General features: G+C 45.9%; 1 protein-coding gene across 3 annotated transcripts in view; it reads right to left on the bottom strand.

Moving 5' to 3' along the window:
- LOC124038633 (protein kinase C epsilon type-like) overlaps positions 1 to 16,568 on the bottom strand; it is a 290,126-nt gene that overhangs the window by 1,571 nt on the left and 271,987 nt on the right. For all 3 annotated transcript variants that reach the window (XM_046354712.1, XM_046354713.1, XM_046354714.1), the window contains 3 exons: positions 4,869 to 5,007; positions 3,227 to 3,415; positions 855 to 1,001 (listed from right to left, as the gene is read on the bottom strand). In XM_046354712.1, coding sequence (XP_046210668.1) covers positions 855 to 1,001; positions 3,227 to 3,415; positions 4,869 to 5,007 — 475 coding nt within the window. The remainder of the gene's footprint in view (positions 1 to 854; positions 1,002 to 3,226; positions 3,416 to 4,868; positions 5,008 to 16,568) is intronic.

The raw sequence follows: 16,568 nt of genomic DNA, 5'->3' as shown, positions 1-16,568 counted from the left end.
ACGTTGCGTCCAGAGGCAGTTGGTACTGAGTGTTGCAACCAAGGACCGATGATTTTTCACAGCTACGTGCTTCAGCACTCACCTGTCTTGTTCTGTGAGCTTGTGTGGCCTACCACTTCGCGGCTGAGATGTTGTTGCTCCTTGACGTTTCCACTTCACAATAACAGCACTTACAGTTGACCAGAGCAGCTCTAGCAGGCCAGAAATTTGACAGACTGACTTGCTAGAAAGGTGACATACTTTGACGGGTCTACATTGAAAGAAACTGAGCTCTCCAGTAGGGCCATTCGAACTGCCAAGGTATGTCTATGGAGATTGAATGGCTGTGTTCTCAATTTTATACACCTGTCAGCGACTGCTGTGACTGAAATAGCTGAATCCACTAATTTGAAGAGGTGTCCACATACTTGTGTTATATAGTGTATCTAAGTCATAGTAAGTACATTTTCCCTCAATAAAGTAGCTATCAGCAAAGTCCTAACCACATAACCATAACAGAGCCCAGGAGTTGTTCCGGGTCATGTTATATGAAGGTTAAATAAAACTAGGTTCCAGAGTTCTCAACATACTATTAAGATTGAAGCTTTGGTGATATTTAGTATGCTGAAGGTTAGGGGTTAATAATGGTGAGGGTGGAACATTAGGGGCCCTAAAACCTACAGCATGATATGTTCCCTAAGACCTCAGACACACTCCGGGGTGAAGTCTACCCTAGGTGCAGATCTAGGATCAGTTTCCCCTGCCTCAATCCTAACCTTGACCATTCGTGTGGATACTGCTAAACTGAACCAAGAACCAAGCATCTACAGGCAACTTCACTGTAAATTGTCTGGGCTATGTGTGCTGATACTCACAATGCGAGGTTTGAAGGGTGGTTTGACCCTCTTCTGCTCCAGCAGAACCCAGTCCATCTCCTTGAAGAAGGGATGAACCTTGATGGCCTCCTCCAAGCCCTGGGTGATCACACAGCCCAGACGCTTGTTTGGACTCTTCGTCATGAACTACATGACAGGAAAACAGGACGATGAATAAAGGAGGAAGAAAATTAAATGTACTAAACTTACTTGACTTTTTCCCCTTGGCCCCCTTGGCCCCCTTGGGAGCATGAGGCCATGAAGTAAATGCAAGGAAGAGAGAAATGGAGGTGAAAGAGCAAGAGTGAGAGGTTGAGAAAGTCAAGTGGTGCAGACAGGTCTGCTCTGTGGTCATTGTGAAGATAATACAGAGGTCAGAAATGACCATTAGGACCACTGGGCTGGGTAATGTGACGATTAGGACCACTGGGCTGGGTAATGTGACGATTAGGACCACTGGGCTGGCTAATGTGACCAGTAGGGCCATTGGGCTGGGTAATGTGACCATTAGGACCGGAGATGACGTAGGAGTGGGATTAGGAAGAAGAGGAGGAGGAGTAGGAGGAGGAAGATGAGGTGGAGAAGGAGGAGGAAGAGGAGGAGGAAGAGAAGGTGGAGTAGGAGGAGAATTAGGAGGAATAAGAAGAGGAGAAGAATGACAAGGAGGAGAAAGAATAGGAGGAGGAGGAGGAGGAGGAGGAAGAGGAGAATAATGACAAGGAGGATTAGGAAGAAGAGGAGGAGGAAGAGGAGAAGGAGGACGAAGAGAAGGAGGAGTCGGATGAGGATTAGGAGGAAGAAGAAGATGAGGAGAAGGATGACAAGGAGAAGGACGAGGAGGAAAAGGAGGAGGAGGATGACAAGGAGTAGGAAGAGAGGAGGAGGAAGAAAAGGAGGCGGAGGAGGATGACAAGAAGGAGGCAGAGGAGGAGGAGTAGGAGGAGGAGGAGGAGTAGGAGGAGGATTAGGAGGAGAAGGAGGAGGAGACTTAGGAGGAGGAGGAGGAGGAAGAGGAGGAAAATGAGGACTAGGAGGAGGATGAGCAGGAGTAGGATGAAAAGGAGGAGAAGGAAGAGGAGGAGGATTATGAGGAAGAGGAGGAGGATGACAAGGACTAGGCGGATGACTAGGAGTGGGAGGAGGAGGAGGAGGAGTAGGAGGAGGAGGATTAGGAGGAATAGGAGGAGGAGGCTTAGGAGGAGGAGGAGGAGGAAGAGGATCAGGAGGAGGAGGCTTAGGAGGAGGTGGAGGAGGAAGAGGAGGGGTAGAAGGATGACAAGGAGGAGGAGGAGGAAGAGGAGGATTATGAGGGGGAGGAAGCGGAGATGAAGTAGGAGTGGGATTAGGAAGAAGAGGAGGAGAAGTAGGAGGAGGAAGAGAATTAGGAGGTATAAGAAGAGGAGAAGAATGACAAGGAGGAGAAATAATAGGAGGAGGAGGAGGAAGAGGAGGAGGAAGAGAAGAATGACAAGGAGGATTAGGAAGAAGAGGAGGAGGAGGAGGAAGAGGAGAAGGAGGAGGAAGAGAAGGAGGAGTAGGAGGAGTATTAGGAGGAAGAAGAAGATGAGGAGAAGGATGACAAGGAGGAGGAGGACGAGGAGGAAAAGGAGGAGGAGGAGGAGGAGGATGACAAGGAGTATGAGGAGGAAGAGGAGGAGGAAAAGGAGGCAGAAAAGGAGAAGGAGGAGGAGGAGGAGAAGGATGAGGAGGAGGAGGAAAAGGAAGAGGAGGAGGTGAAGAATGACAAGGAGGAGGAGGATGACAAGGAGGGGGAGGAGGAGGAAAGGGAGGTGTAGGAGACAATAAGGTGTCAGAACAGATGAAGCAGAGAAATGAGAGGAAGAGATATGAAGAAAATAAAAAGAGGTGGAGAAGGGGAAAAAGAGGAGAGTAAAGAGGGATAGTTAGAGATACGGGCAGATTAGAAATCAAATCAAATCAATTTGTATTTGTCACATACACATGGTTAGCAGATGTTAATGTGAGTGTAGCGAAATGCTTGTGCTTCTAGTTCCGACAATGCAGTGATAACCAACAAGTAATCTAACTAACAATTCCAAAACTACTGTCTTATACACAGTGTAAGGGGATAAGGAATATGTACATAAGGATATATGAATGAGTGATGGTACAGAGCAGCATACAGTAGATGGTATCGAGTACAGTATATACATATGAGATGAGTGTGTAGACAAAGTAAACAAAGTGGCATAGTTAAAGTGGCTAGTGATACATGTATTACATAAGGATGCAGTCGATGATGTAGAGTACAGTATATACATATGCATATGAGATGAATAATGTAGGGTAAGTAACATTATATAAGGTAGCATGTAGGTATAGAACAGGTAGGTATTCTGTAGGTCACGGACCGCTTTGAGGATGGAGACTGCCTCCTTGCTTAGCCACACTGGGTAGAGGACATCATCGTGGAGAATGGACTCAAACAGGTCATCCTCATTGTCGGCCTCAAAGGGGGGCTGACCAGCCATCATCTCGTACATAAGCACCCCCAGAGCCCACCAGTCCACAGAGGGGCCATATTCTAGCTCCTGTAGGATCTAAAACACATAGGGGGACAGGAAACAATGTAACACCATCTCATACACAAGCTTCTGTAGGATCTAAAATATACATGGGGACAGGAAACACTGTAACACCACCTAAAACACAATATGCTGTAGGATCTAAAGCACACAGGGGGACAGGAAACACTGTAACACCATCTACACTATGACAGGATCAATATGGTAGTAAAGGGGAACATAATATTATTAGGGATGATATAGTGAGAGAATGAGTGGAAGAAATGAGTACATGAGTTTAACTGATGGATTATGTGAGTGAGTGGGTGATAGTGAGTGGATTTTATTTTTAAGACAAAGGTTATATATTTTTTTAATTTAAAACATGGGTGGATGAAAGAGTGAGGGCGAGGGCAGAGTAGAGGGTATAGAAAGAGTACAGTACATGATAATAATACTGTCAGACTGTCTCAGATAAAAGGGTGGGTGGGTACTGTCAGACTGTCCCAGATTAATGGGTGGTTAGGTACTGTCATACTGTCACAGATGAATGGGTGGTTAGGTACTGTCAGACTGTCACAGATGAATGGGTGGTTAGGTACTGTCATACTGTCACAGATGAATGGGTGGTTAGGTACTGTCAGACTGTCCCAGATTAATGGGTGGTTAGATACTGTCAGACTGTCACAGATGAATGGGTGGTTAGGTACTGTCAGACTGTCACAGATGAATGGGTGGTTAGGTACTGTCAGACTGTCCCAGATTAATGGGTGGTTGAATACTGTCAGACTGTCCCAGATAAATGTGTGGTTGAGTACTGTCAGACTGTCCCAGATAAATATGTGTTTGAGTACTGTCAGGCTGTCCCAGAGGAATGGGTGGTTGAGTACTGTCAGACTGTCCCAGATGAATGGGTGGTTGAGTACTGTCAGGCTGTCCCAGATTAATGTGTAGTTGAGTACTGTAAAACCGTCCCAGATGAATGGGTGGTTGAGTACTGTAAAACTGCCCCAGATGAATGGGTGGTTGAGTACTGTCAGACTGTCCCAGATGAATGTGTAGTTGAGTACTGTAAAACTGTCCCAGAAGAATGGGTGGTTGAGTACTGTAAAACTGTCCCAGAAGAATGGGTGGTTGAGTACTGTAAAACTGTCCCAGATGAATGGATGGTTGAGTACTGTAAAACCGTCCCAGATGAATGGGTGGTTGAGTACTGTAAAACTGCCCCAGATGAATGGGTGGTTGAGTACTGTCAGACTGTCCCAGATGAATGGGTGTTTGAGTACTGTCAGGCTGTCCCAGATTAATGTGTAGTTGAGTACTGTCCGACTGTCCCAGATGAATGGGTAGTTGAGTACTCTCAGACTTTACCGGATTAATGGGTGGTTGAGTAATGTAGGACTGTCCCAGATGAATGGGTGATTGAGTACTGTCACAGATGAATGGGTGGTTGAGTACTGTCAGACTGTTCCAGATAAGTGTGGGTTACCTCCGGAGCGATGTAGTCTGGGGTCCCACAGAAGGTGGTGGTGGTGACTCCATTGAGGATCCCCTCCTTACACATGCCAAAGTCAGCCAGTTTACAGTGGCCTTGTGCATCCAGCAGAATATTATCCAGTTTCAGATCTCTGGAGAGACAGAGACAAAGAGACAACATGAGGGCCTAGGGGTAAGAGGGAAGCAGTTACAAAGGTCAGATGGAGAGGAGAGAGAGAAAGATCATGAGGAGAGACAGAAAGAGAGAGGAGGGAGAGAGAGACAGAAAGAGAGAGATGGAGAGAGAGACAGAAAGAGAGAGGAGATGGAGAGAGAAGGAGGGAGAGAGACAGAAAGAGAGAGGAGATACAGAGAGGAGGGAGAGAGAGAGAAAGAAAGCACAGATAAAGAGAGAATGAGGTAGAGAGAGAGATCTACATAAAGAATGTGGTTGACATTACATTCTAGACTAGAAGAGAGAAAGAGAGAGGAAGCACAGTAGAATGATCCCACATTTCGTTCAGACCAATACAAGCATAGAAATGGACACATTTACAGTGATGTATATGAAGCATCTATCAACCTGAATATAATATAGATCACAGGTATGATAAGTAATCACTGTGACATCAATATATTGGGTAAAGAGTAAGAGAAAGTCTATTGAAAAGGACATGGCAACTCAGTGCTTTTACTCAGTGAACAGACACAATGCCAAATATAATCTCAGTGTGTCACGTTCTGACCTTAGTTCCTTTATTATGTCTTTGTTTTAGGTTGGTCAGGGCGTGAGTTGGGGTGGGTTGTCTATGTTCTTTTTTCTATGATGTAGTTTTGTGTTTGGCCTGGTATGGTTCTCAATCAGAGGCAGGTGTTGTTCGTTGTCTCTGATTGAGAATCATACTTAGGTAGCCTTTTCCCACCTGTGTTTTGTGGGTGATTATTTCCTGTTTAGTGTTTTTTCCATTCACCTTACGGGACTGTTTGTTTGTCCTTTATTGTTTTGTTCAGTGTTCAGTTACTTTATTAAAAATATGAACACTTACCACCCTGCGCTTTGGTCCTCAGAACCTTACTTCACCACTGTTTGATCGTTACACAGTGTTCTTACTCAGTGAACAGACACAATGCCAAATATTCTCTCAGTGTTCTTACTCAGTGAACAGACACAATGCCAAATATTCTCTCAGTGTTCTTACTCAGTGGACAGACACAATGCCAAATATTCTCTCAGTGTTCTTACTCAGTGAACAGACACAATGCCAAATATTCTCTCAGTGTTCTTACTCAGTGAACAGACACAATGCCAAATATTCTCTCAGTGTTCTTACTCAGTGGACAGACACAATGCCAAATATTCTCTCAGTGTTCACTCAGTGAACAGACACAATGCCAAATATTCTCTCAGTGTTCTTACTCAGTGAACAGACACAATGCCAAATATTCTCTCAATATGAACAGACACAATCTCTCAGTGTTCTTACTCAGTGAACAGACACAATGCCAAATATTCTCTCAGTGTTCTTACTCAGTGAACAGACACAATGCCAAATATTCTCTCAGTGTTCTTACTCAGTGGACAGACACAATGCCAAATATTCTCTCAGTGTTCTTACTCAGTGAACAGACACAATGCCAAATATTCTCTCAGTGTTCTTACTCAGTGGACAGACACAATGCCAAATATTCTCTCAGTGTTCTTACTCAGTGCCAAATATTCTCTCACAGACACAATGCCAAATATTCTCTCAGTGTTCTTACTCAGTGAACAGACACAATGCCAAATATTCTCTCAGTGTTCTTACTCAGTGAACAGACACAATGCCAAATATTCTCTCAGTGTTCTTACTCAGTGAACAGACACAATGCCAAATATTCTCTCAGTGTTCTTACTCAGTGGACAGACACAATGCCAAATATTCTCTCAGTGTTCTTACTCAGTGAACAGACACAATGCCAAATATTCTCTCAGTGTTCTTACTCAGTGGACAGACACAATGCCAAATATTCTCTCAGTGTTCTTACTCAGTGAACAGTGCCAAATATTCTCTCAGTGTTCTTACTCAGTGGACAGACACAATGCCAAATATTCTCTCAGTGTTCTTACTCAGTGAACAGACACAATGCCAAATACAGTGTTCTTACTCAGTGGACAGAGACAATGCCAAATATTCTCTCAGTGTTCTTACTCAGTGAACAGACACAATGCCAAATATTCTCTCAGTGTTCTTACAGACACAATGCCAAATATTCTCTCAGTGTTCTTACTCAGTGGACAGACACAATGCCAAATAAGTGTTCTTATTGAACAGACACAATGCCTCAGTGTTCTTACTCAGTGGACAGACACAATGCCAAATATTCTCTCAGTGTTCTTACTCAGTGAACAGACACAATGCCAAATATTCTCTCAGTGTTCTTACTCAGTGGACAGACACAATGCCAAATATTCTCTCAGTGTTCTTACTCAGTGGACAGAGACAATGCCAAATATTCTCTCAGTGTTCTTACTCAGTGAACAGACACAATGCCAAATATTCTCTCAGTGTTCTTACTCAGTGGACAGAGACAATGCCAAATATTCTCTCAGTGTTCTTACTCAGTGGACAGAGACAATGCCAAATATTCTCTCAGTGTTCTTACTCAGTGAACAGACACAATGCCAAATATTCTCTCAGTGTTCTTACTCAGTGAACAGACACAATGCCAAATATTCTCTCAGTGTTCTTACTCAGTGGACAGACACAATGCCAAATATTCTCTCAGTGTTCTTACTCAGTGAACAGACACAATGCCAAATATTCTCTCAGTGTTCTTACTCAGTGGACAGACACAATGCCAAATATTCTCTCAGTGTTCTTACTCAGTGAACAGACACAATGCCAAATATTCTCTCAGTGTTCTTACTCAGTGGACAGACACAATGCCAAATATTCTCTCAGTGTTCTTACTCAGTGAACAGACACAATGCCAAATATTCTCTCAGTGTTCTTACTCAGTGAACAGACACAATGCCAAATATTCTCTCAGTGTTCTTACTCAGTGAACAGACACAATGCCAAATATTCTCTCAGTGTTCTTACTCAGTGGACAGACACAATGCCAAATATTCTCTCAGTGTTCTTACTCAGTGAACAGACACAATGCCAAATATTCTCTCAGTGTTCTTACTCAGTGGACAGACACAATGCCAAATATTCTCTCAGTGTTCTTACTCAGTGAACAGACACAATGCCAAATATTCTCTCAGTGTTCTTACTCAGTGAACAGACACAATGCCAAATATTCTCTCAGTGTTCTTACTCAGTGGACAGAGACAATGCCAAATATTCTCTCAGTGTTCTTACTCAGTGGACAGAGACAATGCCAAATATTCTCTCAGTGTTCTTACTCAGTGAACAGACACAATGCCAAATATTCTCAGTGTTCTTACTCAGTGGACAGAGACAATGGCAAATATTCTCTCAGTGTTCTTACTCAGTGAACAGACACAATGCCAAATATTCTCTCAGTGTTCTTACTCAGTGAACAGAAACAATGGCATAGGACTTTCCCAGTATGGAGGCCAAGAGCACTGTGAGGAGCTATCGGAACTACGAAGGCTACTGTTGACATACACATATAGTATATACAGTGCCTTGCGAAAGTATTCGGCCCCCTTGAACTTTGCAACCTTTTGTCACATTTCAGGCTTCAAAGAAAGATATAAAACTGTATTTTTTGTGAAGAATCAACAACAAGTGGGAGACAATCAGGAAGTGGAACGACATTTATTGGATATTTCAAACTTTTTTAACAAATCAAAAACTGAAAAATTGGGCGTGCAAAATTATTCAGCCCCTTTACTTTCAGTGCAGCAAACTCTCTCCAGAAGTTCAGTGAGGATCTCTGAATGATCCAATGTTGACCTAAATTACTAATGATGATAAATACAATCCACCTGTGTGTAATCAAGTCTCCGTATAAATGCACCTGCACTGTGTCTCAGAGGTCCGTTAAAAGCGCAGAGAGCATCATGAAGAACAAGGAACACACCAGGCAGGTCCGAGATACTGTTGTGAAGAAGTTTAAAGCCGGATTTGGATACAAAAATATTTCCCAAGCTTTAAACATCCCAAGGAGCACTGTGCAAACGATAATATTGAAATGGAAGGAGTATCAGACCACTGCAAATCTACCAAGACCTGGCCGTCCCTCTAAACTTTCAGCTCATACAAGGAGAAGACTGATCAGAGATGCAGCCAAGAGGCCCCTGATCACTCTGGATGAACTGCAGAGATCTACAGCTGAGGTGGGAGATTCTGTCCATAGGACAACAATCAGTTGTATATTGCACAACTCTGGCTTTTATGGAAGAGTGGCAAGAAGAAAGCCATTTCTTAAAGATATCCATAAAAAGTGTCGTTTAAAGTTTGCCACAAGCCACCTGGGAGACACACCAAACATATGGAAGAAGGTGCTCTGGTCAGATGAAACCAAAATTGAACTTTTTGGCAACAATGAAAAACGTTATGTTTGGCGTAAAAGCAACACAGCTCATCACCCTGACCACACCATCCCCACTGTCAAACATGGTGGTGGCAGCATCATGGTTTGGGCCTGCTTTTCTTCAGCAGGGACATGGAAGATGGTTAAAATTGATGGGAAGATGGATGGAGCCAAATACAGGACCATTCTGGAATGGAGTCTGCAAAAGACCTGAGACTGGGACGGAGATTTGTCTTCCAACAAGACAATGATCCAAAACATAAAGCAAAATCTACAATGGAATGGTTCAAAAATAAGCATATCCAGGTGTTAGAATGGCCAAGTCAAAGTCCACACCTGAATCAAATCGAGAATCTGTGGAAAGAACTGGAAACTGCTGTTCACAAATGCTCTCCATCCAACCTCACTGAGCTCGAGCTGTTTTGCAAGGAGGAATGGAAAAAAATTCAGTCTCTCGATGTGCAAAACTGATAGAGACATACCCCAAGCGACTTACAGCTGTAATCGCAGCAAAAGGTGGCGCTACAAAGTATTAACTTAAGGGGGCTGAATAATTTTGCAGCCCAATTTTTCAGTTTTTGATTTGTTAAAAAAGTTTGAAATATCCAATAAATGTCGTTCCACTTCATGATTATGTCCCACTTGTTGTTGATTCTTCACAAAAAATACAGTTTTATATCTTTATGTTTGAAGCCTGAAATGTGGCAAAAGGTCGCAAAGTTCAAGGGGGCCGAATACTTTCGCAAGGCACTGTATACACACAGACAGACAGACAGACAGACAGACAGACAGACAGACAGACAGACAGACAGACAGACAGACAGACAGACAGACAGACAGACAGACAGACAGACAGACAGACAGACAGACAGACAGACAGACAGACAGACAGACAGACAGACAGACAGACAGACAGACAGACAGACAGACAGACAGACAGACAGACAGACAGACAGACAGACAGACAGACAGACAGACAGACAGACAGACAGACAGACAGACAGACAGACAGACAGACAGACAGACAGACAGACAGACAGACAGACAGACAGACAGACAGACAGATAGACAGATAGATAGATAGATAGATAGATAGATAGATAGATAGATAGATAGATAGATAGATAGATAGATAGATAGATAGATAGATAGATAGATAGGGGGTGCAAAGTTGAAGAGCTGTTCCACAGACACACAGTCGTGTGTCTCTTCATCGTTCCTCGCCTTTATCACGGGGAGCAAGCGAGTGATGGAGGGTGCTGTTGGACATGGTGGGAGGGGAGGAACAGAAGGGAAGATAAGAGGTCTCTGATGAAAGATACCAGGGAGAAGCATGAAACCAGTCGGGTCAGGGTTTGATGGTTGATTGCTGAAAATATGTCAACATCTTTTCAGATGCCATTCAGCCCAAGGTGTTTTCACGAAAACAGCCTCCCGAAATGGGAGGGTGTGTGTGTGTGTGGGGGGGTATATGTGTGTGCACGCCTGTGCGTGCGAATTTGGCTGTTATACAACTGTTCAGTTGTAGAGGCCTACAGAAGGCATATCCACAATATCCACTGTCCCATGGGAGTGACATGTGGTAGGTTTAGTTGGGTTCCTTCATTCCCATAAAATGTTGATTTTGTACAGGTAATATCGCTATAGACTTTCCTGCCAAGGTGCTATGTATGAACATGGCATCTCAACTATGGCCTGATGTTATAACATCTGGTATCTACTGCACATTGCAAGAATTTCAAAAAGTGTTTGGTACTAAAGCATGCAAAGAATACTTGGATGAACTCCCTCCATAGGGGTGAACAGGTGAATAATCCTCTCTCTCTTTCTCTCCCTCTCACTCTCTCTCTATTCCTCTCTTTCTCTCCCTCTCTCTCTCTCTCTCTCTCTCTATTCCTCTCTTTCTCTCCCTCTCTCTCTCTCTATTCCTCTTTCTCTCTCTCTCTCTCTCTCTCTCTATTCCTCTCTTTCTCTCCCCTCTCTCTCTCTCTCTATTCCTCTCTTTCTCTCCCTCTCTCTCTCTCTATTCCTCTCTTTCTCTCCCTCTCTCCTCTCTCTCTCTCTCTCTCTATTCTCTCTCCTCTCTCTCTCTCTCTCTCTCTCTCTCTCTCTCTCTCTCTCTCTCTATTCCCCCTCTCTCTCTCTCTCTATTCCCCCTCTCTCTCTCTCTCTCTATCTCTCTCTCTCCTCTCTCTCTCTCTCTCTCTCTCTCTCTCTCTCTCTCTCTCTCTCTCTCTCTCTCTCTCTCTCTCTCTCTCTCTCTCTCTCTCTCTCTCTCTCTCTCTCTCTCTCTCTCTCTCTCTATTCCCCCCCTCTCTCTCTCTCTATTCCCCCTCTCTCTCTCTCTCTCTCTCTCTCTCTCTATTCCTCTCTTTCTCTCCCTCTCTCTCTCTCTCTCTATTCCTCTCTTTCTCTCTCTCTCTCTCTCTCTCTATTCCTCTCTTTCTCTCCCCCCTCTCTCTCTCTCTCTCTCTCTCTCTCTCTCAATTCCTCTCTTTCTCTCCCTCTCTCTCTCTATTCCTCTCTTCTCTCTCTCTCTCTCTCTCTCTCTCTCTCTCTCTCTCTCTCTCTCTCTCTCTCTCTCTCTCTCTCTCTCTCTCTCTCTCTCTCTCTCTCTCTCTCTCTCTCTCTCTCTCTCTCTCTCTCTCTCTCTCTCTCTCTCTCTCTCTCTCTATTCCTCTCTTTCTCTCCTCTCTCTCCTCTCTCTCTCTCTATTCCTCTCTCTCTCTGTCATGTTTGTCATTTATTATCTTGTCTTGTCCCTGTGCTTCCCATTCTATTCGTTTCCCTCTGCTGGTCTTATTTGGTTCTTTCCCTCCTTCTAGCCCTTTCTCTCCCCCTCCCTCTCTCACTCTCTCGCTCTCTCTTCTCTCTATCGTTCCGTTCCTGCTCCCAGCTGTTCCTATTCCCCTAATCATCATTTAGTCTTCCCACACCTGTTCCCGATCCTTTCCCCTGATTAGAGTCCCTATTTATTCCTTTGTGTTCCGTTCCTGTGCGGTCGGTTCCTTGTATTGTATTCACCATGCTGTGATTGCGTTTCGCCCTGTCCTGTCGTGTTTTTTTGCCGTGATTGTGTATCACCCTGTCCTGTCGTGTTTTGTGCCTTCATCAGACGCTGCGTGTGAGCAGGTGTCTCAGTCGACTACGGCCTGCGCCTACCCGAAGCGACCTGCAGTCTGTGGCCGCTTCTCCAGTTGTTTTCCCTTCTACAAATCTAGAGGATTTCAGTTATTCCGTTTTGAACATTAATAAACTCTGTTTCTGTTAAGTCGCGTTTGGGTCCTCTTTCACCTGCATGACAGAAGGAACTGACCACGGAATGGACCCAGCGACTTCAGACGCTCGTTACACTGCCGTCGAGATCCAAGGAGCCATGCTCGGCAGACACGAGCAGGAATTGTCTGCTGCTCGCCATGCCGTGGAGAACCTGGCCGCTCAGGTTTCCGACCTCTCTGGACAGTTCCAGAGTCTACGTCTCGTGCCACCTGTTACTCCCTGGCCTGCCGAGCCTCCAGAACCCAGGGTTAATAACCCACCTTGCTACTCCGGGCAGCCCACTGAGTGCCGCTCCTTTCTCACGCAGTGTGAGATTGTGTTCTCTCTCCAACCCAACACATACTCTAGAGAGAGAGCTCGGGTTGCTTACGTCATTTCACTCCTTACTGGCCGGGCTCGAGAATGGGGCACAGCTATCTGGGAGGCAAGGGCTGATTGCTCTATCAAATTCCAGAACTTTAAAGAGGAGATGATTCGGGTTTTTGACCGTTCAGTTTTTGGTGGGGAGGCTTCTAGGGCCCTGGCTTCCTTATGCCAAGGTGAACGGTCCATAACGGATTATTCCATTGAGTTTCGCACTCTTGCTGCCTCTAGTGAGTGGAACGAGCCGGCGCTGCTCGCTCGTTTTCTGGAGGGACTCCACGCAGTGGTTAAGGATGAGATTCTCTCCCGGGAGGTTCCTTCAGATGTGGACTCTTTGATTGCTCTCGCCATCCGCATAGAACGACGGGTAGATCTTCGTCACCGGGCTCGTGGAAGAGAGCTCGCATCAACGGTGTTTCCCTGCTCCGCATCGCAACCATCTCCCTCCTCTGGCTTTGAGACTGAGCCCATGCAGCTGGGAGGGATTCGCATCTCGAATAAGGAGAGGGAACGGAGGATCACCAACCGCCTGTGCCTCTATTGCGGAGTTGCTGGACATTTTGTTAATTCATGTCCAGTAAGAGGCCAGAGCCCATCAGTAAGCGGAGGGCTACTGGTGAGCGCTACTACTCAGTCCTCTTCATCTAGATCTTGTACTACTATGTCGGTCCATCTACGCTGGACCGGTTCGGGTGCTACATGCAGTGCCTTGATTGACTCTGGGGCTGAGGGTTGTTTCATGGACGAAGCATGGGTTCGGAAACATAACATTCCTTTCAGACCGTTAGACAAGCCTACGCCCATGTTTGCCTTAGATGGTAGTCATCTTCCCAGTATCAAATTTGAGACACTACCTTTAACTCTCACAGTATCTGGTAACCACAGTGAGACTATTTCTTTTTTGATTTTCCGTTCACCGTTTACACCTGTTGTTTTGGGTCATCCCTGGCTAGTATGTCATAATCCTTCTATTAATTGGTCTAGTAATTCTATCCTATCCTGGAACGTTTCTTGTCATGTGAAGTGTTTAATGTCTGCCATCCCTCCCGTTTCTTCTCTCCCTACTTCTCAGGAGGAACCTGGCGATTTGACAGGAGTGCCGGAGGAATATCATGATCTGCGCACGGTCTTCAGTCGGTCCCGAGCCAACTCCCTTCCTCCTCACCGGTCGTATGATTGTAGTATTGATCTCCTTCCAGGGACCACGCCTCCTCGAGGTAGACTATACTCTGTCGGCTCCCGAACGTAAGGCTCTCGAGGATTATTTGTCTGTGTCTCTTGACGCCGGTACCATAGTGCCTTCTTCTTCTCCGGCCGGGGCGGGGTTCTTTTTTGTTAAGAAGAAGGACGGTACTCTGCGCCCCTGCGTGGATTATCGAGGGCTGAATGACATAACGGTTAAGAATCGTTATCCGCTTCCCCTTATGTCATCAGCCTTCGAGATTCTGCAGGGAGCCAGGTGCTTTACTAAGTTGGACCTTCGTAACGCTTACCATCTCGTGCGCATCAGAGAGGGGGACGAGTGGAAAACGGCGTTTAACACTCCGTTAGGGCATTTTGAGTACCGGGTTCTGCCGTTCGGTCTCGCCAATGCGCCAGCTGTTTTTCAGGCATTAGTTAATGATGTTCTGAGAGACATGCTGAACATTTTTGTTTTTGTCTATCTTGACGATATCCTGATTTTTTCTCCGTCACTCGAGATTCATGTTCAGCACGTTCGACGTGTTCTACAGCGCCTTTTAGAGAATTGTCTCTACGTAAAGGCTGAGAAGTGCTCTTTTCATGTCTCCTCCGTTACTTTTCTCGGTTCCGTTATTTCCGCTGAAGGCATTCAGATGGATTCCGCTAAGGTCCAAGCTGTCAGTGATTGGCCCGCTCCAAGGTCACGTGTCGAGTTGCAGCGCTTTTAGGTTTCGCTAATTTCTATCGGCGTTTCATTCGTAAGCCTTTCGGTCAAGTTGCTGCCCCTCTCACAGCTCTTACTTCTGTCAAGACGTGTTTTAAGTGGTCCGGTTCCGCCCAGGGAGCTTTTGATCTTCTAAAAGAACGTTTTACGTCCGCTCCTATCCTCGTTACTCCTGACGTCACTAGACAATTTATTGTCGAGGTTGACGCTTCAGAGGTAGGCGTGGGAGCCATTCTATCCCAGCGCTTCCAGTCTGACGATAAGGTTCATCCTTGCGCTTATTTTTCTCATCGCCTGTCGCCATCTGAGCGCAACTATGATGTGGGTAACCGTGAACTGCTCGCCATCCGCTTAGCCCTAGGCGAATGGCGACAGTGGTTGGAGGGGGCGACCGTTCCTTTGTCGTTTGGACAGACCATAAGAACCTTGAGTACATCCGTTCTGCCAAACGACTTAATGCCCGTCAAGCTCGTTGGGCGTTGTTTTTCGCTCGTTTCGAGTTTGTGATTTCTTACCGTCCGGGTAGCAAGAACACCAAGCCTGATGCCTTATCCCGTCTGTTTAGTTCTTCTGTGGCTTCTACTGATCTCGAGGGGATTCTTCCTTATGGGCGTGTTGTCGGGTTGACAGTCTGGGGAATTGAAAGACAGGTTAAGCAAGCACTCACGCACACTGCGTCGCCGCGCGCTTGTCCTAGTAACCTCCTTTTCGTTCCTGTTTCCACTCGTCTGGCTGTTCTTCAGTGGGCTCACTCTGCCAAGTTAGCTGGTCATCCCGGTGTTCGAGGCACTCTTGCGTCTATTCGCCAGCGCTTTTGGTGGCCGACTCAGGAGCGTGACACGCGCCGTTTCGTGGCTGCGTGTTCAGACTGCGCGCAGAAGAAGTCTGGTAATTTTTTTTTCTGCTTCTGCTCCTGGTCTTGCTGGGTCTCAGTCTGTTCCCTGCCATCGCATCTCTCCTGTTCTTGTCCCTGCCCTTGCTGTGTCTCAGTCTGTCCCTAGTTCTCATTTTTTTTTTTTAGAGTAGTACCCTAGTTTCCCTTTTTATCGTTTTTCGTTACGGTCCTGAGGAGAGGAGTTGGGTTCTTTCTCGGGACGTGCTGGACCGTTTGATCTATGATTTCCTCCGTTGCCGCCAGTGTTCCTCCTCGAGAGCGCCAGGAGGCGCTCGGTGAGTGGGGGGGTACTGTCATGTTTGTCATTTATTATCTTGTCTTGTCCCTGTGCTTCCCATTCTATTCGTTTCCCTCTGCTGGTCTTATTTGGTTCTTTCCTCCTTCTAGCCCTCTCTCTCCCCCTCCCTCTCTCACTCTCTCGCTCTCTCTTCTCTCATCGTTCCGTTCCTGCTCCCAGCTGTTCCTATTCCCCTAATCATCATTTAGTCTTCCCACACCTGTTCCCGATCCTTTCCCCTGATTAGAGTCCCTATTTATTCCTTTGTGTTCCGTTCCTGTGCGGTCGGTTCCTTGTATTGTATTCACCATGCTGTGATTGCGTTTCGCCCTGTCCTGTCGTGTTTTTTGCCGTGATTGTGTATCACCCTGTCCTGTCGTGTTTTGTGCCTTCATCAGACGCTGCGTGTGAGCAGGTGTCTCAGTCGACTACGGCCTGCGCCTACCCGAAGCGACCTGCAGTCTGTGGCCGCTTCTCCAGTTGTTTTCCCTTCTACAAATCTAGA

The sequence above is a fragment of the Oncorhynchus gorbuscha genome, linkage group LG06 (assembly GCF_021184085.1).
Source record: "Oncorhynchus gorbuscha isolate QuinsamMale2020 ecotype Even-year linkage group LG06, OgorEven_v1.0, whole genome shotgun sequence".
NCBI classification, from domain to species: Eukaryota; Metazoa; Chordata; class Actinopteri; order Salmoniformes; family Salmonidae; genus Oncorhynchus; species Oncorhynchus gorbuscha.
This window is presented reverse-complemented; position numbering and strand designations above follow the sequence as displayed.